The following is a 27,558-nucleotide window of genomic DNA, read 5'->3' on the forward strand; positions in this document are numbered from 1 at the left end:
AAGTTTATGCAAAGAGTCAATATTTGCAGTGTTGACCCTTCTTTTTCAAGACCTCTGCAATCCACCCTGGCATGCTGTCAATTAACTTCTGGACCACATCCTGACTGATGGCAGCCCATTCTTGCATAATTAATGCTTGGAGTTTATTTTGTGGGTTTTTGTTTGTCCACCCGCCTCTTGAGGATCGACCACAAGTTCTCAATGGGATTAAGGTCTGGGGAGTTTCCTGGCCATGGACCCAAAATGTCGATGTTTTGTTCCCCGAGCCACTTACAGTGAGGGAAAAATGTATTTGATCCCCTGCTGATTTTGTACGTTTGCCCACTGACAAAGAAATGATCAGTCTATAATTTTAATGGTAGGTTTATTTGAACAGTGAGAGACAGAATAACAACAAAAAAATCCAGAAAAACACATGTCAAAAATGTTATAAATTGATTTGCATTTTAATGAGGGAAATAAGTATTTGACCCCCTCTCAATCAGAAAGATTTCTGGCTCCCAGGTGTCTTTTATACAGGTAAGGAGTTGAGATTAGGAGTACACTCTTAAAGAGAGTGTTCCTAATCTCAGTTTGTTACCTGTATAAAAGACACCTGTCCACAGAAGCAACCAATCAATCAGATTCCAAACTCTCCACCATGGCCAAGACCAAAGAGCTCTCCAAGGATGTCAGGGACAAGACTGTAGACATACACAAGGCTGGAATGGGCTACAAGACCATCGCCAAGCAGCTTGGTGAGAAGGTGACAACAGTTGGTGCGATTATTCGCAAATGGAAGAAACACAAAAGAACTGTCAATCTCCCTCGGCCTGGGGCTCCATGCAAGATCTCACCTCGTGGAGTTGCAATGATCATGAGAACGGTGAGGAATCAGCCCAGAACCACACTGGGGATCTTGTCAATGATCTCAAGGCAGCTGGGACCATAGTCACCAAGAAAACAATTGGTAACACACTACGCCGTGAAGGACTGAAATCCTGCAGCGCCCGCAAGGTCCCCCTGCTCAAGAAACCACATATACAGGCCCATCTGAAGTTTGCCAATGAACATCTGAATGATTCAGAGGAGAACTGGGTGAAAGTGTTGTGGTCAGATGAGACCAAAATCGAGCTCTTTGGCATCAACTCAACTCGCCGTGTTTGGAGGAGGAGGAATGCTGCCTATGACCCCAAGAACACCATCCCCATCGTCAAACATGGAGGTGGAAACATTATGCTTTGGGGGTGTTTTTCTGCTAAGGGGACAGGACAACTTCACCGCATCAAAGGGATGATGGACAGAGCCATCCAAATCTTGGTTGAGAACCTCCTTCCCTCAGCCAGGGCATTGAAAATGGGTTGTGGATGGGTATTCCAGCATGACAATGACCCAAAACACACGGCCAAGGCCACAAAGGAGTGGCTCAAGAAGAAGCACATTAAGGTCCTGGAGTGGCCTAGCCAGTCTCCAGACCTTAATCCCATAGCAAATCTGTGGAGGGAGCTGAAGGTTCGAGTTGCCAATCGTCAGCCTAGAGATCTTAATGACTTGGAGAAGATCTGCAAAGAGGAGTGGGACAAAATCCCTCCTGAGATGTGTGCAAACCTGGTGGCCAACTACAAGAAACGTCTGACCTCTGTGATTGCCAACAAGGGTTTTGCCACCAAGTACTAAATCATGTTTTGCAGAGGGGTCAAATACTGGTTTCCCTCATTAAAATGCAAATCAATTCATAACATTTTTGACATGCGTTTTTCTGGATTTGTTGTTGTTATTCTGTCTCTCACTGTTCAAATAAACCTACCATTAAAACTATAGACTGATCATTTCTTTGTCAGTGGGAAAACATACAAAATCAGCAGGGGATCAAATATTTCTTTCCTTCACTGTAGTTATCACTTTTGCCTTATGGCAAGGTGCTCCATCATGCTGGAAAAGGCATTTTTCGTCACCAAACTGTTCTTGGATGGTTGGGAGAAGTTGCTCTCGGAGGATGTGGTGGTACCATTCTTTATTCATGGCTGTGTTCTTAGGCAAAATTGTGAGTGAGCCCACTCCCTTGGCTGAGAAGCAACCTCACACATGAATGGTCACAGGATGCTTTACTGTTGGCATGACACAGGACTGATGGTAGCGCTCACCTTGTCTTCCCCAAACAATCGGAAAGGGATTCATCAGAGAAAATGACTTTACCCCAGTCCTCAGCAGTCCAATCCCTGTATCTTTTGCAGAATATCAGTCTGTCCTTTATGTTTTTCCTGGAGAGAAGTGGCTTCTTTTCTGCCCTTCTTGACACCAGGCAATCCTCCAAAAGTCTTCGCCTCACTGTGCGTGCAGATGCACTCACACCTGCCTGCTGCCATTCCTGAGCAAGCTCTGCACTGGTGGTGCCCCGATCCCGCAGCTGAATCAACTTTAGGAGACGGTCCTGGCGCTTGCTGGACTTTCTTGGGCACCCTGACGCCTTCTTCACAACAATTGAACCTCTCTCCTTGAAGTTCTTGATGATCCGAAAAATGGTTGATTTAGGCGCAATCTTACTAGCAGCAATATCCTTGCCTGTGAAGCACTTTTTGTGCAAAGCAATGATGACGGCACTTGTTTCCTTGCAGGTAACCATGGTTAACAGAGGAAGAACAATGATTTCAAGCACCACCCTCCTTTTAAAACTTCCAGTCTGTTATTCTAACTCAATCAGCATGACAGAGTGATCTCCAGCCTTGCCCTCGTCAACACTCTCACCCGTGTTAACGAGAGAATCACTGACATGATGGCAGCTGGTCCTTCTGTGGCAGGGCTGAAATGCAGTGGAAATGTATTTTTGGGATTAAGTTCATTTTCATGGCAAAGAGGGACTTTGCAATTAATTGCAATTCATCTGATCACTCTTCATGCCATTCTGGAGTATATGCAAATTGCCATCATCAAAACTGAGGCAGCAGACTTTGAGAAAATTAGTATTTGTGTCATTCTCAAAACTTTTGACCATGACTGTAGAGTCTAACATAACAACACAACATTGGCATTTGCATTTAGGACTTGTAACTGCGAAAGAGGAAACATGTAAAATAATAAGACAAGCATACAGTGGGGGAAAAATTATTTAGTCAGCCACCAATTGTGCAAGTTCTCCCACTTAAAAAGATGAGAGAGGCCTGTAATTTTCATCATAGGTACACGTCAACTATGACAGACAAATTGAGATTTTTTTTCTCCAGAAAATCATTTGCCAAATATGGTGGAAAATAAGTATTTGGTCACCTACAAACAAGCAAGATTTCTGGCTCTCACAGACCTGTAACTTCTTCTTTAAGAGGCTCCTCTGTCCTCTACTCGTTACCTGTATTAATGGCACCTGTTTGAACTTGTTATCAGTATAAAAGACACCTGTCCACAACCTCAACCTGTCACACTCCAAACTCCACTATGGCCAAGACCAAAGAGCTGTCAAAGGACACCAGAAACAACATTGTAGACCTGCACCAGGCTGGGAAGACTGAATCTGCAATAGGTAAGCAGCTTGGTTTGAAGAAATCAACTGTGAGAGCAATTATTAGGAAATGGAAGACATACAAGACCACTGATAATCTCCCTCGATCTGGGGCTCCTCGCAAGATCTCACCCCGTGGGGTCAAAATGATCACAAGAACGGTGAGCAAAAATCCCAGAACCACACGGGGGGACCTAGTGAATGACCTGCAGAGAGCTGGGACCAAAGTAACAAAGTCTACCATCAGTAACACACTACGCCGCCAGGGACTCAAATCCTGCAGTGCCAGACGTGTCCCCTTGCTTAAGCCAGTACATGTCCAGGCCCGTCTGAAGTTTGCTAGAGTGCATTTGGATGATCCAGAAGAGGATTGGGAGAATGTCATATGGTCAGATGAAACCAAAATAGAACTTATTGGTAAAAACTCAACTCGTCGTGTTTGGAGGACAAAGAATGCTGAGTTGCATCCAAAGAACACCATACCTACTGTGAAGCATGGGGGTGGAAACATCATGCTTTGGGGCTGTTTTTCTGCAAAGGGACCAGGACGACTGATCCGTGTAAAGGAAAGAATGAATGGGGCCATGTATCGTGAGATTTTGAGTGAAAACCTCCTTCCATCAGCAAGGGCATTGAAGATGAAACGTGGCTGGGTCTTTCAGCATGACAATGATCCCAAACACACCGCCCGGGCAACGAAGGAGTGGCTTCGTAAGAAGCATTTCAAGGTCCTGGAGTGGCCTAGCCAGTCTCCAGATCTCAACCCCATAGAAAATCTTTGGAGGGAGTTGAATGTCCGTGTTGCCCAGCGACAGCCCCAAAACATCACTGCTCTAGAGGAGATCTGCATGGAGGAATGGGCCAAAATACCAGCAACAGTGTGTGAAAACCTTGTGAAGACTTACAGAAAACGTTTGACCTGTGTCATTGCCAACAAAGGGTATATAACAAAGTATTGAGAAACTTTTGTTATTGACCAAATACTTATTTTCCACCATAATTTGCAAATAAATTCATAAAAAATCCTACAATGTGATTTTCTGGATTTTTTTTTCTCATTTTGTCTCTCATAGTTGACGTGTACCTATGATGAAAATTACAGGCCTCTCATCTTTTTAAGTGGGAGAACTTGCACAATTGGTGGCTGACTAAATACCTTTTTCCCCCACTGTACATGCTGACTGTGCAGTTTTCTTCTGAAGGTTTTGGGCTAAACTACCTTAATAATAGGCCACCAAGGGCTAATGGGCACGTGCTGAATCAACACTGTGCTCGAATTAGTTGATTTTTCCCAAGCTAAGTGGACCCTTGGGGTTCTGTTTATATATGCATGCTTTACAGTACAGAGAGGGAGGAATTCAGCAAAGACAAGCAACTTTCACACACTGTGTGATGAAGCTAACATTGTATTTAAGAAGCCAACTACATGTGGGTATGTTTGGCTGGTGAGGAAATGACTAATACCATAATGATATCAAAACAGGGTTCATAAAGATAACCTCTTGATAGGTAGTATCAGGAATATGTACAATTTAAATGGTGTATTGTGTATTAAACTGTTTATAAGCATGTTGTTATTTTACTTTTAAAATACGACAGAGATGCTGACATAGACTCTGAACTCCTCAGTCATCCAGCATTCTGCATCATCATGATGATGTGGCCGGGAACACATTGCTTCTTAAAATAACAATATCTTGAAAACTTGACTGCTGAAATGCAAAACATTTTGGGACTGTATCAACAAAAATTGCCAAAAGATAGTTTTTGAGTGGATTTCCCTTTAAACTGACATTGAGAGTGGCAGCTGATATATGAAAAAGTGGCATTGAAGGTAGTACAGTGATATGGCTCATCAGTCATTACCCGGTCTGAGGCTTCCCAACATCATATATACGTCTCAACTACATGTGGTTCCTGTGGCAGGAGGCCCAGACATAATGTTTGATGGAGGTGAAGAGGAGACAGACACTAATGGCTAGGAATGCCGAATGGTCGCTGGTTTGAATCCCACTGACTAGGTAAGAAATCTGTCGATGTGCCCTTGAGCAAGGCACTTAACCCTAATTGCTCCTGTAAATCGCTCTTATAAGAGTGTCTGCTAAATGACTAAAATGTAAATGTCATCAGATACGGAGCTCTAAGATGTCTCTGATGTTCTCAGCACTATTTTGCATAGGAGCCTATATGCTTTAATTCCTGTTCATCATTGTCTAACACCGACGGGTCTCCCAGGACTCTCTTACAACGATCTGTCACATGACGGCACCTCTTTGGTCAGCTTCGAGCCAGGCTGCAGTTTTACTCTGCTGGAGCTTTTAAAACAGAATACTCTGCATATTCTCTTGAACAGATAGCTGTGAATATTGGTAAGTCCTTGACATTTAATTTAGAGGGAGATTGAGCTTTCAGTAAACTTCCAGTCAGCTCTGTGTGCGTTGGGGCCATTGCTCTGTGAACATTACCTCTGTGGTTTCCAAGAACAGACAGCCCCTCTCCATAATTGGTGTATATTTAGAGACACACACGAAAAGATCTGATAAAAAACGCAAGTGTCAAGCATTGATTTCTTCCCCCTGAGCACAGCTCATCTCCTCTATTATATAAGAAATTATTCTGTTTCCAATAGCCTCATTGGAAGAAATTATTCTGTTTCCAATTGCCTCATTGGTTAAAGATCCAATTTCCAGTGAGGAGGCAGAGTATGTCATGTCCTTCCAGATGACAAGCTTTGTTTACTATAGAAAGCTGTAGAGGTCTCAGGTAACAATGTGCCTTGTTTTCTTTCATAGAGTGATGTTTCATAGAAAAACCAGGCAAGTGAAAGGTAAACCTGCAGAAATGTGTATAGGAGATTAAAATCTTTACATCCACAGGTGTCCGCATGTGCTTGCTGCGAGGGATGTAATCAATAGCCTCCTGCCAGAGCATTATACTTGGTACAGGGCAAGTAAATGGGTCTTTTAAACAATCTACGCTAGAGTTGAGCGTTTAGCAAAATTGTCACGACTTCCTCCGAAGCTGCCTCCTCTCCTTGTTCGGGCAGGCTTCGGCGTTCGTCGTCACCAGCCTTCTAGCCACTGCCGCTCCTCATCTCATCATTCCATTTGTTTTGTCTTGTTTATTACACACAGCTGGTTTCAATTCCCCTCATCAGTACCTGTATAAGTGTTCCCTCTGCCCCCTTGTCTTTGTGTGTGATTGTTTATTGTGGAGGTTATATGAGCTCGGTGGAGCTCCTTGTACTTTGTATTGACATATATACAGAATAAACCTTTATTCTGTGATTTACCCTCCTGCGCCTGACTCGGTCCAAATCACACGCCACAGAATCACACAAAAATTATCAATGGAAATCAAATTTATCAACGCATGGAGGTCTGGATTTGGAGTCACCCTCAAAATTAAAGTGGAAAACCACACTACAGGCTGATCCAACTTTGATGTAATGTCCTTAAAACAAGTCAAAATGAGGCTCAGTAGTGTGTGTGGCCTCCACGTGCCTGTATGACCTCCCTACAACGCCTGGGCATGCTCCTGATGAGGTGGCGGATGGTCTCCTGAGGGATCTCCTCCCAGACCTGGACTAAAGCATCCGCCAACTCCTGGACAGTCTGTGGTGCAACGTGGCGTTGGTGGATGGAGCGAGACATGATGTCCCAGATGTGCTCAATTAGATTCAGGTCTGGGGAACGGGCGGGCCAGTCCGGGGAACGGGCGGGCCAGTCCATAGCATCAATGCCTTCCTCTTGCAGGAACTGCTGACACACTCCAGCCACATGAGGTCTAGCATTGTCTTGCATTAGGAGGGGGCCAACCGCACCAGCATATGGTCTCACAAGGGGTCTGAGGATCTCATCTCGGTACCTAATGGCAGTCAGGCTACCTCTGTCGAGCACATGGAGGGCTGTGCGGCCCCCCAAAGAAATGCCACCCCACACCATGACTGACCCACCGCCAAACCGGTCATGCTGGAGGATGTTGCAGGCAGCAGAACGTTCTCCACGGCGTCTCCAGACTCTGTCACGTCTGTCACATGTGCTCAGTGTGAACCTGCACAAAGGTGGAGGTAGCAGTCCTGCTGCTGGGTTGTTGCCCTCCTACGGCCTCCTCCACGTCTCCTGATGTACTGGCCTGTCTCCTGGTAGCGCCTCCATGCTCTGGACACTACGCTGACAGACACAGCAAACCTTCTTGCTACAGCTCGCATTGATGTGCCATCCTGGATGAGCTGCACTACCTGAGCCACTTGTGTGGGTTGTAGACTCCGTCTCATGCTACCACTAGAGTGAAAGCACCGCCAGCATTCAAAAGTGACCAAAACATCAGCCAGGAAGCATAGGAACTGAGAAGTGGTCTGTGGTCACCACCTGCAAAACCAGTCCTTTATTGGGGGTGTCTTGCTAATTGCCTATCATTTCCACCTGTTGTCTATTCCATTTGCACAACAGCATGTGACATTTATTGTCAATCAGTGTTGCTTCCTAAGTGGACAGTTTGATTTCACAGAAGTGTGATTGACTTGGAGTTACATTGTGTTGTTTAAGTGTTCCCTTTATTTTTTTGAGCAGTATATATACACTACCAGTCAAAAGTTTGGACACACCTACTCAGTCAAGGGTTATTCTTTATTTTTACTATTTTTTACATTGTAGAATAATAGTGAAGACATCAAAACTATGAAATAACACATATGGAATCGTGTAGTAACCAAAAAAGTGTTAAACAAATCAAAATATATTTTATATTTGAGATTTTTCAAATAGCCAACCTTTGCCTTGATGACAGCTTTGCACACTCTTGGCATTCTCTCAACCAGCTTCATGAGGTAGTCACCTGGAATCCATTTCAATTAACAGGTGTGCCTTCTTAAAAGTTAATTTGTGGAATTTCTTTCCTTCTTAATGCGTTTGAGCCAATCAGTTGTGTTGTGACAAGGTTGGGGGGTATACAGAAGATAGCCCTATTTGGTAAAAGACCAAGTCCATATTATGGCAAGAACAGCTCAAATAAGCAAAGAGAAACGACAGTCCATCATTACTTTAAGACATGAAGGTCAGTCAATACGGGACATTTCAAGAACTTTGAACGTTTCTTCAAGTGCAGTCGCAAAAACCATCAAGCGCTCTGATGAAACTGCCTCTCATGAGGACCGCCACAGGAATGGAAGACCCAGAGTTACCTCTGCTGCAGAGGATAAGTTCATTGGAGTTACCAGCCTCAGAAATTGCAGCCCAAATAAATGCTTCACAGAGTTCAAATAACAGACACATCTCAACATCAACTGTTCAGAGGAGACTGTGTGAATCAGGCCTTCATGGTCAAATTGCTGCAAAAGAAACACTGCTAAAGGACAGCAATAAGAAGAAGAGACTTGCTTTGGCCAAGAAACACGAGCAATGAACATTAGACTGGTGGAGATTTGTCCTTTGGTCTGGAATACAAATTGGAGATAGCTAAGAGACCATGTTTGTATGTAGCTTTATTAACTCAATGATTTTGTGTTATGGTGTGGGGGTGTTTTGCTGGTGACACTGTCTGTGATTTATTTAACTTAACCAGCATGTCTACCACAGCATTCTGCAGCGATACGCCATCCCATCTGGTTTGGGCTTAGTGGGACTGTCGTTTGTTTTTCAACATGACAATGACCCAACACACCTCCAGGCTGTGTAAGGGCTATTTTACCAAGAAGGAGAGTGATGGAGTGCTGCATCAGATAACCTGGCCTCCACAATCCCCCGACCTCAACCCAATTAAGATGGTTTGGGATGAGTCAGACGGCAGAGTGAAGGAAAAGCAGCCAACAAGTACTCAGCATATGTGGTAACTCCTTCAAGACTGTTGGAAAAGCATTACAGGTGAAGCTGGTTGAGAGAATGCCAAGAGTGTGCAAAGCTGTCATCAAGGCAAAGGGTGGCTATTTGAAGAATCTCAAATATAAAATATATTTTGATCTGTTTAACACTTCTTTGATTACTACATGATTCCATATGTGTTATTTCATAGTTTTGACTTCTTCACTATTATTCTACATTGTATAAAATAGTAAAAATAAAGAAAAACCCTGGAATGAGTAAGTGTGTCCAAACCTTTGACTGGTACTGTATATATATATATTTTTTGTGCCTGTTTTGCATGTTATTTTGGCATTAATTCATGTCACATATCAGTTTGCAAACAATGTAAAAACAAAATCATTGAGTTAATAAAGCCACATACAAACATGGTCTCTGTTTTGCTTTCTAGAGTAAGGCAGCTCCAAAATGCAGGTGTTTCAGCCTAGCTCAGTGCTTTCTGTGGTGGTGGGGCAGCCAGCACAAAATACAGAGCTTAGGGGTCGGTAATGTTCTGTCACTCATGGGGACACTACATTACCGCAAAATCAACAGCGAGAGCTAGAAAGTTCAAGCCCCTTGGGTGCTGCCATAGATTTACATTAGAAGTGCCCATCCAAGAAGGCTCAAGGTAATTGGCCACAGATAAAATGACGTCAATTCACGTTTTATCTACCGTAGCTTTGATTGGACTGATCATGTCAACATCATACTTTCAAAATCTTAGCTAGCAATCTAGACAAGCAGTCATCATTATGAATCAAGTCGACAATCTACTGGCAAATCCTTTTCAATCCTTGTCATATGAAGAGAAATTATAGACAAAACGTATCGGTGCTCATCGGCCATTGGACATAAACATTCCACAACAAGTTGGAAATTGCAAATTCAATAATTAGTGGTTTGGAAGGAATCAGTGGCTAACTGCAAGCATTGCAAAGCAATCACTAGCCTGCTATTCAGTGGAGAAGGGGTGTGGTCCAAATCTGGGTTTAAGGGTCTCTTTTCCAAGCTTAAAAGGATAAACATTCACATCCAACACCATTGGCCAGAAAAGGTTGAATACATTGACCATGCTGTCAATCCAGCATGACTTCTGCCGCGTTCAAAACAACTGGAAACTTGGAACTGGGAAATCTTAGACTTCAGTAAGTTCAAGACAACTGGGAACTCTGGAAAAAACTAGCTCCGACTGGGAAAATAAGTTTTGAATGGTCATCTATCTCAGAATTCCAAGTCGGGAACTCTGGGCCTCTTTCTAGAGCTCCGACCTGAAGATCACTGACGTCATGATTTGATCTTGTTTTTTTCCTTAGTTCCCAGTTGTCTTGAAAGCACCATAAATCCAGAGAATACCAGACTTTGATGACAAAGTTTGATGACAGAATTTGCCCACAAGAAGGACCGCCGCGTCACCTTTGTGCTCAAGTGAGCACAGCACAAAAATGTATTGTATGCTGCTGCAAAAATGATGTAATATGCCAGGGAGATATGTATACTGTAGCTAGGAAAGTAACTTAGCCTACTGTTCTGACTTGGTGGTGCACATTTAGCCTGTAGCCCGTTTTAGAGAAATTTCATGATTTAATATTGTAAGAGCTTTCATTGTCTGCTTATATGCCCCTTTATTTATCCTACGGTTCTGACTTGGTGTACAGGGAGAATCCTGTAAGTACTGCCCATTTTCTGAATTCTGTCGTTGTACATTTCAAAAGTGCTGAACAAATAGTTATATTGACTACGTCCGTCTTAGCTCACTCATTGTCTTAATCGAAATTACGGATTGCCTCTTATCCCCTCATTGTTCCCTTATGCCATAGTTTGTACATCTCAATTGTCAGTAGAAAACACATTTGTTTAAGCAAGTCAGCCATATCAGCTATGTTTTTTTAAAAGGCAGTAAATGAGGCTGAAATAACTGTTTCGCTGCCAGACAAGGCTCTGCTGATAGCCAGGTGTAGCGGTGGTAAGAATTCACTCCATGGTGCTGAAAAGAAAGCTCTGCTGTTGGGACAGCTTTATGTAGGCCCTAACCATTTGTTGTCACCGTTTGTCACCGTTATAGTACAATTTATGCATTTTTTAGTGTTGCGTAGTGGTTTTGCTGGCATGCATAAAATAAAATAAAGTTGAGTTTGCCCTACCAAGATTTCCATACTAAAATCGTCACTGCATAAATGTAAGAAGTATTTTGTATAAATACCGCAGACCCAGATGTATTTATGCTTTCTGAAACCTGGCTCAAAAAATCTACCATTGACAAAGACATTGGCATTGATAGTTGCAATGTTTTTCGGACAGATCGCAAATCTACCGTAAGTTTGGTGGTGTTGCTATATACATAAAAGATCTCGGCGACCATTCTGACTTCTGCGCATCCTTGAATCTGGTTGTCTCCTGTTGTTATAGACCCCGATCTGCTATTGGCTCTCTGGATTGTATTTTTGAATTATTATCACGTCAAATTGGAATTTGTGTTTATGGGTGACCTGAACCTAGACTGGTTGACATCCAACTCTAAACAACTCAAGAATCTATGTAACACCTATAATCTTACTCAGATTGTCAACAGTGTAACAAGGTTGAATGCAAAGTGTCCTCTGAAATCCTCTTTGATTGATCTTATTTTAACCAACATTGTTTTTGCAAATGATATAAGTGATCACTGTGCGGTTGCCTGTATAAAGGATGGTAAAATTCAGCATGAAAAGAAACTGGAAGCAGTTTGACATTCAGCAGTTTTTACATGATGTTTTTAACATAGCCTGGAATAGAGTTGAATTCATCCCTGATGTTGAATTAGCCTTTTCTTACCTCCACAAAGCATTCTAGGATGTATGTAACAAGCATGCCCCTTTCAACCAATACAGAATTAAGGGCAGAGACAAGTTCTCAGATGAACTAACTGAAATCATAAGGAAACGGAATGCTGTGTGGGCTAAAGCAAGAAGGTATGATTTGGCTGATGATTGGATGGCTTTTAAACGCATTTGGAATCAGGGTGTGCCTATGACCTGAAAGCTGAAGGCAGACCACTACCTCAAATCTACTGCTGATATTCGGAATAATAATAATAATCCACATTTTGGCAGCCAAAGTGAAAGGTTTAGATTAATCAGCATTTTCTTGGAGCAGGTGGATTATTTGATAGGGTTAAAGGTCAAAATTAGCCCCCTGTGAAATTACCTGATACCCCCGTCCACTCCTTCTCCAGGTTCTCCTTCTCACCCTTCTCTGTCTCAGATGTGCGTAGAGCCCTGAAAGCCCTGATGGTCTAGACCCCTCCATATTACAATTAGCTGCAGACATAATTGCTCCCCCTTTAATATGCATTTTTAACCTCACCCTAAAATGTAATGAAATCCCTCTTTTGAAAGGAGGTGATCCATCTCTACTGAATAACTATCAGCCCATTTCTAAATAGTGTGTTTTGGCAAAAGTATTGCAACCCCTAGTCAATAAGCAGCCTAAGGCCTACCTCCAGGAAAACAATATTTTGAGTGGTATGAAGGTTCAGGTTTCAGGTCAAGCCACAGCACTGTTGCAGCAACATTTAAGGTTTTGGATTACATTCACTGTGCTCTGGATAAGAAGTTGCATTGTGTATCTGTGTTCATAGATTTGTCAAAGGCATTTGACACTGTGGACCATACTGTATTGGTGCAGAGACTGAAGTGTACTGGGATTACTAGTCATGCTTTAGAGTGGTTTGTGAACTACCTGTCAAATAGAACCCAGTGTGTTAAGGCAGGTGGTTGTAAGTCTGACATCATGGTTGGAAGTCTGACATCATAGAGCTGCACTCAGGTGTGCCTCAATGATCCATTTTAGGTACCGTGTTGTTTATTATCTAGATCAACAACATTGGGAGACATATTGAGACAGCATACTGTGTATACATTTTTATCTATTCAAGTGGCAGCAGTTTGACTTTGGCTTTTGAAAATGCTCGAACAGCTTTTAACATCATTCAACAGAATCTGTACGATTTGAAGCTTGTTTAAATTCCTCCAAAACAAAATACATTGTATTTTCCAAAACGAAACACTCTGAAAACCATGTCATCACTACCTTGGAAGGAAATTCCATAGAGCAAGTTTGGGTGGATGAGAAGCTGAGCTTCACTAATCATGTTGAGAACCTGGTAAAGAAGATCAAGTTGAGAAGAGGTTTTAATTACCGGCATAAGGCTTGTTTTTCTTTGGAGGCCAGAAAAGAGCTGGTACGGTGTGCCTTCCTGTCTGTCTTGGACTACAGTGATGTAATTTAAATGCAGACCTCAAGCACTACCCTGAAGGCACTTGATTCTGCGTATCATGCAGCTCTTAGGTTTATTACCAACCAAAAGCGTCTGACACGCCACTGTGATCTCTATAGTGCTGTTGGCTGGTCTTCACACCACTGTGATTTTTATAGTGCTGTTGGCTGGTCTTCACACTACTGTGATCTCTATAGTGCTGTTGGCTGGTCTTCGTTGACTCTACATAGGCTTAAACATTGGTGGTATACCTTGACCATTTTGGGAAAACTGCCACTTTATCTCTGTTCTTCTTTGATAAGGTCAGAAAATAAATACCAGTTATGGTCTCACTACTATTTACTTTTAACGGTTCCTAAAATCAGAACGGATCATGGCAAAAAGTGCTACTCAGCTCCGTGGTCTTGGAATTCTCTCCAGACCAGCTTGAAACTCCAGGATCATGTTTCCTTGGAGGAGTTCAAAAGTTTGGTTGACTCACATGTTACTGAGGAATGTGATTGTCCTTAGGACTTGATGCGGTGGTACATATGATAGAGTTTTTTAAATCTATGACGCTTGTATGTTTCTGTGTCTACGACAAAACATTTTTTTAATGGTGTGACTATGTCTGTAAGTTGTTACAGCATGTCTGATATTTGTCTCAAACATTGTTCCTCCTGCTGCTGTCTTGGTTGGTCCAGGTCTCTCTTGAAAAAGCGATTTTATCTCAATGAGACTAACCTGGATAAATAAAGGTTAAATAAATCAAAACAATTCTGCAGTGTTGAGGACGGATGGGCTGAGGCTGGCAACAGTTTGCCTCACATACCGTAGGAAATTGTAATGAATGATACCTTCAGGCGGTACAGGCTGTTGCTAGGCATAGCTAACTATTATTGTATCATTACATATTGCTGTTCAGATGAGAGACTAGAAAGTAGGATGTCAGTGATTACATCAGACGTTGCAGGAAGTGAGAGTACTCGGAAAACAAATGAGAAAAATGATTGGCCTTTTCCACAGTTTGATTTTATTATATTTACAGTCATTTTGAAAAGTAACATAAATAGAAAATGTCTACAACTATTGAGAAGTAGAAGTCAGCACTGAACCCAAGCAAAACAACCGATGGAGTATTCAGGAAAGTACTACGATGAGCAATTGAGTACCTGCAACAGTATTATACACAGCTCCATTTGAATGTATAGGAACTTAGAATACTGTACTGCCAGATACAATCAAATTATTCAGATCTTATACAACATATTGTCGAAAATGTTATGCTATATTTACAACTTTGAATCCTCTCTGTGAATGAAGTGGTCATGGAAGATTGCAGCAGTAAGTAACTATGTTGGTCTTCAACACTTCAGACTGGATTATCTGGCACAGGGTGATAGTGACCAGTATCTACATCCACTATCCACCAGAGGAGGCTGGTGGAAGGAGCTATAGGAGGACAGGCTCATTGTAATGGTTGGAATGGAATGAACGGACCTGATGATTTTCATATGTTTGATACCGTTCCATTCATTCCATTCCAGCAATTACAATGAGCCCGTCCTCCTATAGTTCCTCCCACCAGCCTCCTCTGCTATCCACTCACATTAGAACAACTAACTGATAAAACACAACTGACTCTTCAAGAGGTGTCATCTGGGACTTACAATGCAAGGAAACATAGTAGAGATCATATTGCTTTTACACAGTTGAATACCAATATACTGTCCCAGATACAAATGTTATGAAGAGGATAATGCTTAGGAATCTTTATGTCTTCAGATGTTCTATATGCTGTTACAATGGTGATGTTTAAACACGAGTAGTAAGTGTATAGTAATGGTGCAAGAAAAACTTGCCTGAGTTTAGAAGAGCATTTTAGGCATTTATGCATCTCGAGGTACCATTTGAATATTCTAGGACTTGGAAGGCCTGTAAGTATTACCTAATTCATTTACAAAAGAGCCAACAGATTCACACCATTGAAATAGAAACCATAGAGAGGTCCCATGATATGGAGTTAAGGTCTACGGAGCATGATATACAAAAAAAATATGCTCACAGGGAGCAGGCTCCCTTCAGTAGAAGAGTTACAGTATGAGGATGCTACGACGATGATGACAGAACTGAGGCGGTCCTGGTTGGTTCGGGGGTTCCCGCACTGTCCAATAGACAAAAGCACAAAGTTTCAGCCACAGCACAAACTCTACCACACACCTCCTTCTAGTCCTCACACCAGACTATCAGCAAGATATTGTTCCCAAGGTTTCCCTTGACACTTTGTACAGTTAGGAGTAAAAGAAAGGCCCACTTATACACAACATAATAAAATATTATTGAACTATAAAAGAGTAAACACTGTCACATGTTAAAAAATGCCTAGAATTGAAAGAAGTTACATTTAGTTTCTCTTTATCTTTAGACTCAAGACTCCACGCTGTCTTAGAAAAGCACAAAATTCACATAACTTTACAGCGCAAAGACAGCTGCAGAAAGGCCAACTGTTACCTCTACCTAGTCTGGGATAATGTCCAGTGCTTTCAGAGATTAAATATGCAACAGATTTTGACACCTCATGCAAACAAATATGGTGTTATCCCCCAATGAATTTTTTAACTGATGTCCCCGAGACTAGCTCCAAAAATATGTATCTCTAGATAGCATCCAATATTTTGTCTAACTCATCTTTAACTATTGTTCTTGGCACTTTCAAGACAAATACATCCATTGTAAGAAAAAGCAACTGGTTGCTTTTCCCATTTCATCAAAGTTTTGTCCCATGCAATTGCCCAACTCAAGATGGAATTCCAACGGCCAAAGTGTATTGTAAACACATCATGGTTCACATGTACATTTATTCTAATCAGCTCTTTAGAAGGGGCTATAGGACTACTTCTGATGACTAAAGCCATATTGATCAGTTATTGAACATTCTTTAAGCGAAGAGTATTTCTAATCAAGTTAGTCAGAACACATTGAAACTCTGCGGCATCACTTAGCTAGTGCTCTCAGAACTTGGCACAAGTCCAACAGTTTCCCTTTGTCCGGAATCTTGATCCATTTGAACACTGTCCAGAGGAATCAATGCAATTTGTTCCCTTAATATTTCAGTCATTCAGCTGTCAGAAAGAGAGCAAGAACAAGCATGGAGGAGAGATATGCATCCTGTAAGGTCAATACAGCCACAGGAGGGTGCTCTTGCACCTGCCTGGCCCCTCATCCAGAACAAGACTGTGACTCCACTGAGCAGAGGCTGAGCAGAGAGACAAAATGAAATCCAGTGTTTTTATGAGTCTTTGAGGTTAAAGTGTAGAATCTCACTTACTCCACACAGTTTGTAAGACACTGTATTATTTTAAGACATTTACGAAATGAAACAAAAAGTTAAAACGGTAGCTCTCTATTTGATTGGTACATAAGGCAGCTGTCCTTTGTTACTTTGCCCTGTGAAGAGAAAGAGCAAAGTAATTAGTGTCAATAAAGCACAATACCACAGATATATTCAAATAGAAGCTATGTTCATGCTAAAACAAACTCAGCATGAAAACAAAGCGAGAATGATTACACCTACCACTATTCTCTAAAGACCTTGGTAATTCACAGTTGTAACATCCAATAAGAACTATTGTTAATGGGTATCAGCTGTGAAGACTGATTGACCATTGAAGATGGTATGTAGCACATCTACCACACCATTGTCTTGGTGTCCATGATTTATCATCTCTATTGTCTTCCCTATTGGGTGCCATAAAACCACAGAATGGCTCTTAATGGCATTTTTGTTTGTTTCAGTCTCCTGTGTTACAAATATCAAGTCCCTTAAATCCATAATTTCCCATATGTATTATATGCTGACCTACTGACAGTAATATGCTTTCCCTGAGCAATGCAGGGAATTATTCTTATGTAATTATAGTTGTTGTATGATGTGATTACAGCAAGGTGATATGCCCTAGAATTAGACAACTATATGCCCAACAATTATAGAGAGGGATAGGCAGATTTTTTATGACACAATTGAGAAGTTATGTTGGTGAAGGATTGAGGCGTAAGTAACCTTGAGTCCAAGTCTAAAGCCTACTCCCTTAAATGACAGAGGACTCCCACCTGAACTCAGCTGACCATATATAACCAGCAGCTAAAAACAGACGGTACAATACTGATCTCACAATGGACCAGATACAACCCATCCTATTCCATTCACATTAGACACAATGGAGAATGTCCACACACCCCTATGTGCACTTCATTGTCCCCTCCCTGTTGTTTTTTCATACATTGCTGAGAGTGACAGACAGCAGGTTAAGATTTAGGAGACACACTTAATTGTAGTCACCCTAAATAACCTAACACAGGCATCAGGCTGGGCAAACGGCTGTTACCCCCGCCTCCCGTCCCCCTTCTCTCTTCCCACCACCTCCTCTCTCCACCAGCAGACATGTCAGCACCCTGCTCCAAATCCTGGCATGGCTTCACAGAGTTTCTCCCCCCTCCTAGTGTTAGAGTCACAGGGTTAGCTGGGCCAGTCAGCTGAGGCCTGTGCTCCACAGAGAGACACTGGCAGGCAGGCAGGCAGGCAGGGGATACCCAGGCTGTTCTGTTCCTGCCACTGTGGGGCTCATCTGGCACACCAGGCCATGAGCACAGCTTGGACCCCTGCCATACATATCCAAAACAATCGCTTCATGTGACCCCCAGCGAAATGTGATAAAAACGTGACATTTAAAGACACAGTAGTTCCCATATGAGCAGCTGATGCTACATTGTATAACTGGTGGATGTTTTATCCTGTCAGATATTAGTGTAATACCTTTATATCTAACCAGTGCAGTTAATAGTTTGTTGCATTATGAACAGCATCATCCTCACTTTGGTCACTGTCATTGTGAAAATGATATTCCTTCCCAGTATGCATCTACAGTTCAACATACCTATGAGATTAGCTTTCGAGGATAACTCTTTATACAGTAGGAGTGGATTACTGTCTATTCCCAGTGTATGATATGTTGACTGGCCTGCACTGGATTATAAAATAATATCTCTGATCCATTCAATGTCAATGAGGGAAATCCTTTTAAGACTGAACATCTCTTCCTGTGTTCTCCTCATTTCGTTTCAAGCAAATCCTAACCTTTCAGGAGTCCAGATACAAACAGCCCCTCCCTCAGTGTTGACCCAAGCAATTTATTTAGCTGTATTGACACTAGAGTTATTTATCGATGAGACTTCTCTCTGCCTTACATTATAATGTCCTCACATATGCTAGTCCTATTTGTCCAATTTATAGACTCAAGTGTGAAAACATAGTGATCTTGGTACCCAGAAAAGACAAGGCTAAGCCATAGTCAGGAGGAAACATTTCAGAAGTACTGTAATGGGAGGTGTGAAGAGATGTAGCTACAGTGCACTTACATGTACATGGGTTGTAGTTGCAAATGGGATGTCTTCTGAGGCCCTTGATAACCGTAGGAGTCAAACCCTCCTATAAAATCAACTGGAGAGAAATAGAAGAAGAAAATGAGGACATCTGGTTACTGTTAGATCAAACAAAGGCTTGTGTGTGTGTGTGCTTCTGTGTCTGTGTGCTTCTGTGTGTGTGTGTGTGTGCTTCTGTGTCTGTGTGCTTCTGTGTGTGTGTGTGTGTGTGCTTCTGTCTCTCTAAATAAGCGTGTGCCTGCTTGTGTCTTTGTGATAATCCCAGGCAGTGGATAATCAGTGTCTGGACCATCTAAGGGCTGGGTATTGGCGATATCCGCGGTGGAGCAATGCTCAGGGAGCATGGCCTGTTGGATTAGCAGATCACACAGAATACAAACTGGACAGGATTAGGGCCCAGCCCTCCACAGAGGCCTGCCAGCAGTTTCAAGCCCAGCAGGTCTGGGTATCTGGGCCTAACACAAAAAGACGGAGGTACTAAAGCCTCTGATAACAATCTGATGTCTTTATGCATCCGAGTCTGTCTCCAAGACAAACAAAACACTGAGATAAAATGGAGAATTAGCTGATGAGTGTCCCCTTCCCTCCCTACCGCCATGAATGGGAGGCAATGGAAGGTTGGGTATTATCATCATTATAATGGTACATTTAGGGGATGTTCACCAAAAGCTTAAAATCCTTGTTGGCCCCCATTATAGGCATTGATCTGTGTACTCTGATCAGGCTTATCAGAGGACCTGCAGAGATAAGACAGAAAGTGTACAATTTAAGAACTGATCTGGAGACTGGACACATCTCAATCAGGCAGTTTCAACAAAAGGCTAACTCGAATGCTTGGGACTATAAGTTTCTATCTGCATTTTTGTCCAAATTTAGTTATTGACATAGCCTTGTTCTGTTCAATTTTCTCTATGTATATAGTACTCTAAATACCCCAATTCATGTTGTTAAGTTCAAAATAATACAAGATAAAAATTGCTGAAACCATTCAAACCAATGAGGGTTCGGAAAATTAAAGCCAATTATCTCAGAATCATCTTTTTGCAGATAGAACCATACAGTCACAAGCTACTGGTACTCGTACTGTATGAAGGATACAATAAAGGTCGAGGTTCGCACCACATCCTCTCAAGAAAAGGTGTAAGGCACTGCATCGCAGTGCTAGAGGCGTCACTACAGACCCGGGCTGTATCACAACCGGCCATGATCAGGAGTCCCATAGGGCGGCGCACAATTGGCCCAGCGTCGTCCCGGTTAGGGGAGGTTTTGGCCGGGGGGGCTTTACTTGGCTCATCGTGCTTTAGCGACTCCTTGTGGCAGACCGGTCACCTGCAGGGTGACCGGGTTAAGCAGGCGGGTGTTAAGAAACGCGGTTTGGCGGGTCATGTTTCAGAGGACTCGTGACTCGACCTTCGCCTCCAGAGCCGATTGGGTAGTTGCAGCGATGAGACAAGATCAAAATTGGGGTAAAAAATGTTTTCAGTAACTGTAGCTTTAGCACCTAAGCGTATATGTTCATTATTGTTCTGCAGAGTAAATGCTAATACAGTTGAAGTTTACATACACCCTAGCCAAATACATTTAAACTCAGTTTTTCACAATTCCTGACATTTAATCCTAGTAAAAATTCCCTGTCTTAGGTCAGTTAGGATCACCACTTTATTTTAAGAATGTGAAATGTCAGAATAATAGTAGAGAGAATGATTTATTTCAGCTTTTATTTCTTTCATCACATTCCCAGTGGGTCAGAAGTTTACATACACTCAATTAGTATTTGGTATTTTCCTTTAAATTGTTTAACTTGGGTCAAACGTTTCGGGTAGCCTTCCACAAGCTTCCCACAATAAGTTGGGTGAATTTTTGGCCCATTCCTCCTGACAAAGCTGGTGTAACTGAGTCAGGTTTGTAGACCCCCTTTCTCGCACACGTTTTTTTCAGTTCTGCCCACACATTTTCTATAGGATAGAGGTAGGGCTTAGTGATGGCCACTCCAATACCTTGACTTTGTTGTCCTTAAGCCATTTTGCCACAACTTTAGAAGTATGCTTGGGGTCATTGTCCATTTGGAAGACACATTTGCGACCAAGCTTTCACTTCCTGACTGATGTTCTTGAGATGTTGCTTCAATATATCCACATAATTTTCCTTCCTCATGATGCCATCTATTTTGTGAAGTGCACCAGTCCCTCCTGCAGCAAAGCACCCCCACAACATGATGCTGCCACCCCCGTGCTTCACGGTTGGGATGGTGTTCTTCGGCTTGCAAGCCACCCCTTTTTCCTCCAAACATAACGATGGTCATTATGGCCAAACAGTTATATTTTTGTTTCATCAGACCAGAGGACATTTCTCCAAAAAGTATGATCTTTGTCCCCATGTGCAGTTGCAAACCATAGTCTAGCTTTTTTATGGCGATTTTGGAGCAGTGGCTTCTTCCTTGCTGAGCGGCCTTTCAGGTTATGTCGATATAGGACTCGTTTTACTGTGGATATAGATACTTTTGTACCTGTTTCCTCCAGCATCTTCACAAGGTCATTTGCTGTTGTTCTGGGATTGATTTGCACTTTTTGCACCAAAGTACGTTCATCTCAAGGAGACAGAACGCATCTCCTTCCTGAGCGGTATGATGGCTGCGTGGTCCCATGGTGTTTATACTTGCGTACTATTGTTTGTACAGAAGAACGTGGTACCTTCAGGTGTTTGGAAATTGCTCCCAAGGATTAACTAGACTTGTGGAGGTCTACAATTTGTGTGGAGGTCTTGGCTGATTTATTTAGATTTTCCCATGATGTCAAGCACAAGTACATCCACAGGTACACCTCCAATTGACTCAAATTATGTCAATTAGCCTATCAGAAGCTTCTAAAGCCATGACATAATTTTCTGGGATTTTCCAAGCTGTTTAAAGACACAGTCAACTTAGTGTATGTAAACTTCTGACCCACTGGAATTGTGATACAGTGAATTATAAGGGAAATAATCTGTCTGTAAACCATTGTTGGAAAAATTACTTGTGTCTTGCACAAAGTAGATATCCTAACCGACTTGCCAAAACTATAGTTTGTTAACAAGAAATTTGTGGAGTGGTTGAAAAACGAGTTTTAATGACTCCAACCTAAGTGTATGTAAACTTCCGACTTCAACTGTATGTAGCCCACAGGCAAACCATTATGTGTTTAATAAAAAAGCTATTTTAATATTTTCCTTTTGATGGATGGAATAATGTCCTAATGGTTAAATGCCTGCCGGCTACTTATGTTTACTGTGCTAATATGAAAAAAGAAGCTCACTTGATGACGAAACACACAAAAACAATGTGCTAATGGTTAAAATCACTTAAGGTGGATTATAACAGTTAGTATATCCATACCAAAAGCCCTGAAGGATGCCAGTAAAACACTATTAGCAATCTGCATTAAGAGATAAACAGCCACCCCCTCCCCCAAAGATATAGGCACATATTGATTGTGCTTTATTAAGTAGGCCTTATAAGATATAGGGGAAGGTTTGATGGCAGTATTGTTGAGAATAGCAGTCAGCACGACTTGGTCTATGTTTCCAAATTGTTTTGTCTTAAGCAGTCACTACAAGTTGGTATGACAAAGCAGCGGCAAATGAAATGCCGCCAAGGGCCAATCAACATGAGATTCCACCTTCCTGGTACACTGACCCTGATTGCAAATCCAACAGAGGAAGGCTTGCATCTTGATTCCCTCTCTCTTCTTCACTCTCTCTCTCCTCCTCTCTTGGAGGCGAAATAATTTTAAATACCGTCCTTTCTTTTAAATGGACCCTGGGATATTACCCTTGATAGTAGCTGTAATTACGGAGTGAGCGTGTTGATTGGTTTTAGCTGTTCATTACCTTCGCTGAGGTGCTTCATGTACTATATTAATTAGAGCTGTAATGGCCAATTTGGCTCCCAGATTAGTGTTTCCTCATGCCTCAGGGATCAAACCATCAATATCATTCTCATTCACTGGAGGATATGGACACTGTTGGACAATATTATTCCTCTGTGTTTGGCCAAATTAAACAGTGTCTCTCAGCAATCCCTCATGCAGGACATCAAACCTCCTCTGTCACAGCTAGATGATGGAAATGATCATCACCCCCCCCCCTTTCATTTCCCCTGAAAGGCACATTTCTACCTGCCATTATTGAGTGGCAAATAGAACCTGCTCTTAATGTGGACCCAAATGACTTTTATCATAACAATGCCTGAGGGAATCCTTTACTTATTCAAGGGGGCTCAATAATATTTCAAATTGAGGTACTCCCCATTCTGGGCAAGGAGGGAGGGGGTGGGGGGTGGGGGGGGGGTACGTTTGGGCTCTAAAGATGGGAAAACTATGTCTGGAGATGTTCTTTTAGAGAGAGAGCGCTGTGGTCTGATAGGCAATCTCAGGTAGCTGAGAGACTCACATTCGGATGTGGTCATGGTTCAGCACTCTTGCTTGCCTGTTAGCTCTCTCACAGGGGCTCCAGCAGGGCCAGGAGAAGCGCTGCATTTTTTCCACTCAGATTCCCATGCTAAATGTAGAGGAAATAGTCTACTAAGCGCTGCATCACTTATTTGACTCAATCTTTTTCTAGCCTGAGGGAGCAACCTCACCGCACACACTATGAATCTCTTAGTTATGACTCTCATAATAGCTCCCATATACAATGTACTGTCTGTACATTGAAGTTGTTATGGGAACCACAACCATGTTATCAGATGCAAAGCCTTCTTCAATTATATTCAAATCTTGCCAAATGAAGAATCTGCATTGTTGATGAATAATGGGCCTACAATGTTCTGTTGAGACCACACTAACCAGCAGTCAGGTATAATTTCAGTACATTGGGATAAGTATTTTCAACCTACCAACCACCAACAGTATTGTGCCGGGACCTACGACCTAGGGGAGGCGAGCACTTGTAAGAAAGGCTTGCTGTACCAACCTTCAGTCTCCACAGATTTGGGAAAATCTGCGTTTTGCCCTAATTTGTGGAACAATCTGCAGAGTTCACTGCAGTTAGATGTGCTGGTGCCACTCAGGCAGTTTAAATGATTGATTGAGGACTTCTATGTAGTTGAATGTGATTGCTTTTATTAAATATGTTAATTTAGTGATTGTGTGCTGAATTATATTGTTGTATACACATATATGTGTATGTTGTTTTATTTTTCTGTTTTTATTGTAATGTATACAGGGCTCTCTTGTAAAATAGATGTTTTATCTCAATGTGATTCCCTGTTTAAATAAAGGTTAAATAAAATAAAATAAAAATAACTAGAATTATGAAACTAGAATTAATGCAGTGAAAAAAAATCTGAAACGACAGAGAAGGCATGTAGAGTCGCCCCACCCTCTCTATATCTATCTCTCTATCCCCTCTCGTTCCTTCTTTCTCTGTATGTCTGTTGATTGGTGATGAATGTTGCAAATGGAGAAAATGCGAGAGAGATCGCTATATATATATATTATTGATCTAGCATGCCTGGGTAGTTGGCAAATACATTCTTTCCAACACATACTATGTTTACAAAGACCGGTAACAAGGAGAAGTCGCACATGTCTTGGGGCAATCAATATTAATTATAAATGACGATAACACACACACAAATGCCTGTCTCAATATAACTTTTGTAAAAAATGAGGCAGTGGCCAAAGAGAATAATTCATGCATCTTGGAACAAGGCAATTCGACTGGGTCTGTGCTGCAATGTTTTCTGAACTTAACAAATGGGGACATTTCCCACACTTTCCTTTAAGGCTAGGATCCACAAGTCGCTGGGCCTGGGATCAATAAAATTAATTGTTTAAATCCAGCAACATCTAAATCCAAATGTTTGCTGGAGCATTAAACTTGGTTAAATGTATTAATATTATTATTATTATTAAATTAATTAAATGTAAAGATCCGACCAGATGAGGAATGTACATGCCAATGCCCAGTTATTAGAGTAAATCATGTCCTCTGTAAACACAGGAATACAGAGATGTCAGTCTTGAGCCAGACATACTGTATCTACACTCTTAGAAAAAAGGGTTAAAAAGGGTTATTCGGCTATCCCCATAGGATAACCCTTTTTTGGTTCCAGGATGAACCCTTTTGGGTTCCATGTAGAACCATTTTTGGTTCCAGGTAGAACCCTTTTGGGTTCCATGTAGAATCCTATGGGGAAAGGGTTCTACATGGAACCCAAAAGGGTTCTACATGGAACCCAAAAGGGTTCTATCCGAAACCAAAATGGGTTCTTCAAAGGGTTCTCCTATGGGGACAGCCAATTAACCCTTTTAGGTTCTAGATAGCACCTTTTATTCTAAGCGTGTACCTGGATGTAAACACTTCAGTTATTATATCATAGCACGAGTCCAGGAAGATGGCTCATTACTGTTATGTGATTGGTCAGGTAACGCTTATGAATAAAATATGTGCGTTTCACTAAGGCACATGAGGTGAGATGGCACTTTTAAAATGGTCTGACAATTTCATTATAACAAGCAAAGGGAAATGCTATATTTCTCGTAGATCTACCATATTAATTGAAAGGCAATACTCACAGCTGTCTTCCTCTTCTGAGATGAGCTTCACCACATAACAGGCATAGATGAACCCAACAAGCTGCAAAAGAGAAATGGGGAAAGGTAATCAAATACATTTTCTGCAGAGTTGTGAAATTTTACAGTGAGAAGGGGACCAATTAGAATAGCACAATCAGTGAAGGAAACATAGATGTTTGTGTCCATGCCCTCAAGAGATGCAGAGAGCTACACAAACGTATTGGTGGGAAAACATGAGCCACCACTGAGAAAAAGTAGAAAATGATCGAGAGATCAAAAGAGCATCTCCATAAGGAAAACATTCTGTGTTGAGGAAACAGGTGTTAGTACAGCATCTAGTGTATCACACTGCTCTAGGAAATGGGTCATATAGAGAGGAGGAAGAGAGACTGAAAAACAGAGGCACATAAACAATGTTCCAAAAAATAAACCCTGCATCGTCAAATCACAAATAGTAACAAATAGATGGCTCCCTCTATGATTATATATATATATATATATATATATATATATATATATATATATATATATATATATATATATATATATTAATACAAATAACATTTAAGAAACAGAGAGGCTGCGGTTCCAGATTTTTTGGAAACCCGATTTGCAGTGGCTAAAGATATAGTGATTTCTGCGCATCTTCAGGATTTTTTTTGTAACTGCTGCCTACGTAGCTGCTGCTCAGTGCTCAGCTGCCTCTTCTCCTTCCTTGATCGGCAATGAACGCCTTAGTCTGGTGTAGCCTACAAAAATTAATGTTGTACACAAAGGACATGGTCGACATGTTCCAAATACAGCATTCCACGCCTCAGTAGGCTATTAGGCATAAGCGCGTTTTCATGTTCTTTTTTCAGGAGGGGAGTTAGGCTACATGCAGCTATTTACATGTTGTCCACAAAAGACATGATACAAACTCGCAGATTGTCATTTGCCCCAATGCAAAACTCAAGTGGGGAGTTACATGCAGCATATCAAACACAAGCAAGACACAGACGCAGTCTAATTAGCGATTTATTATTATTTTTTAATCATACAAACATTGGCTAAGCAGGAGGCAGACAGGTAGTCAAAGTTTTAGTGTTATTTTTCAGCAACTCTGGCTAGTGGCTACGATAATGCAGCAACTACAAAGATTTGCCTATATCACACAAAATGCAGATTGCTTTTCCTCCAATGCAATGTGTAGGGACTGCGTAACTGCAATATCTGTTACAACAGACAGAGAAGGTTGTAGCCTTCATAATGGCCCTGAATGTTCGTTCAAATCGCCTCAGGGTTTTTATTCCAGCTCTTCAGAAATATGAGGTAGAGACATTGGCTATACCATCATGGTTCTGAAGAGGGTGAGTAAAGAGAGAAACGTGAATGGAGGTGGAGTGTGAGCAGCAGCTGCGTAGAAAAAAGGTGTGTGTGTAAAATAACACATGCGCAGAACGTGATCCGGATCGGTAGCTTTGAAAAATACATTTCCAAAGGGGTGGGGCGGGGGTGAAACCTCCGTATTTGCAGCCAAGGCCTAAAAAATAATAATTGTTGGTATCAAATAATGTGGGCCTGGCGGTTCTTAATGAGACTGTATTTAAAATGTGTCACCTAATTTAGATTTAGTGGATTAAGTATAACAATAGAAAGCCAGGGGAACATAGGAAATCTAATTGGAGGCTTATCCAGAGAGAAATACAGTAGCATACTAGATATCCCTGCTCTAGGCACTAATAAAACCCAGAACAACACAACAATATTACTCTCTTCCCTCTCTCCTCCTTAGGCCTGTAATTTCATAGGCCAGTGATTGGAGGTCTCTGATTGGATAGTGCGATAGGGAAGCTGTGGTTCAGACTGTGGTCAGTGTGCGGAGAGGAATGGACATTCTCAATGTGACAGAGGATTCAGTCAGACAGTAGGCCAGGCACGAGACAGCACTGTAGATAGCCATGTGGATAATGGGTGTGCCGTCCTCATATTCAGGCACTGTTTGGAGTCTAAGGGCCATTCTAGCATGCAACCAGGTGT

At 41.8% G+C, this 27,558-nt stretch overlaps 1 protein-coding gene across 2 annotated transcripts in view; it reads right to left on the bottom strand.

Moving 5' to 3' along the window:
• Positions 1 to 18,957: 18,957 nt before the first annotated feature.
• Positions 18,958 to 27,558, bottom strand: part of LOC311108534 (sodium/potassium-transporting ATPase subunit beta-1-interacting protein 2-like) — a gene marked incomplete at both ends in the record, with an annotated part of 178,649 nt that continues 170,048 nt past the window's right edge. For both annotated transcript variants that reach the window (XM_084151182.1, XM_084151181.1), the window contains 2 exons: positions 18,958 to 19,043; positions 25,540 to 25,600. In XM_084151182.1, the coding sequence (XP_084007308.1) occupies positions 18,958 to 19,043; positions 25,540 to 25,600 (147 nt within the window). The remainder of the gene's footprint in view (positions 19,044 to 25,539; positions 25,601 to 27,558) is intronic.

Source organism: Coregonus lavaretus, assembly GCF_964263955.1.
Source record: "Coregonus lavaretus genome assembly, chromosome: 33".
Taxonomy (NCBI): Eukaryota; Metazoa; Chordata; class Actinopteri; order Salmoniformes; family Salmonidae; genus Coregonus; species Coregonus lavaretus.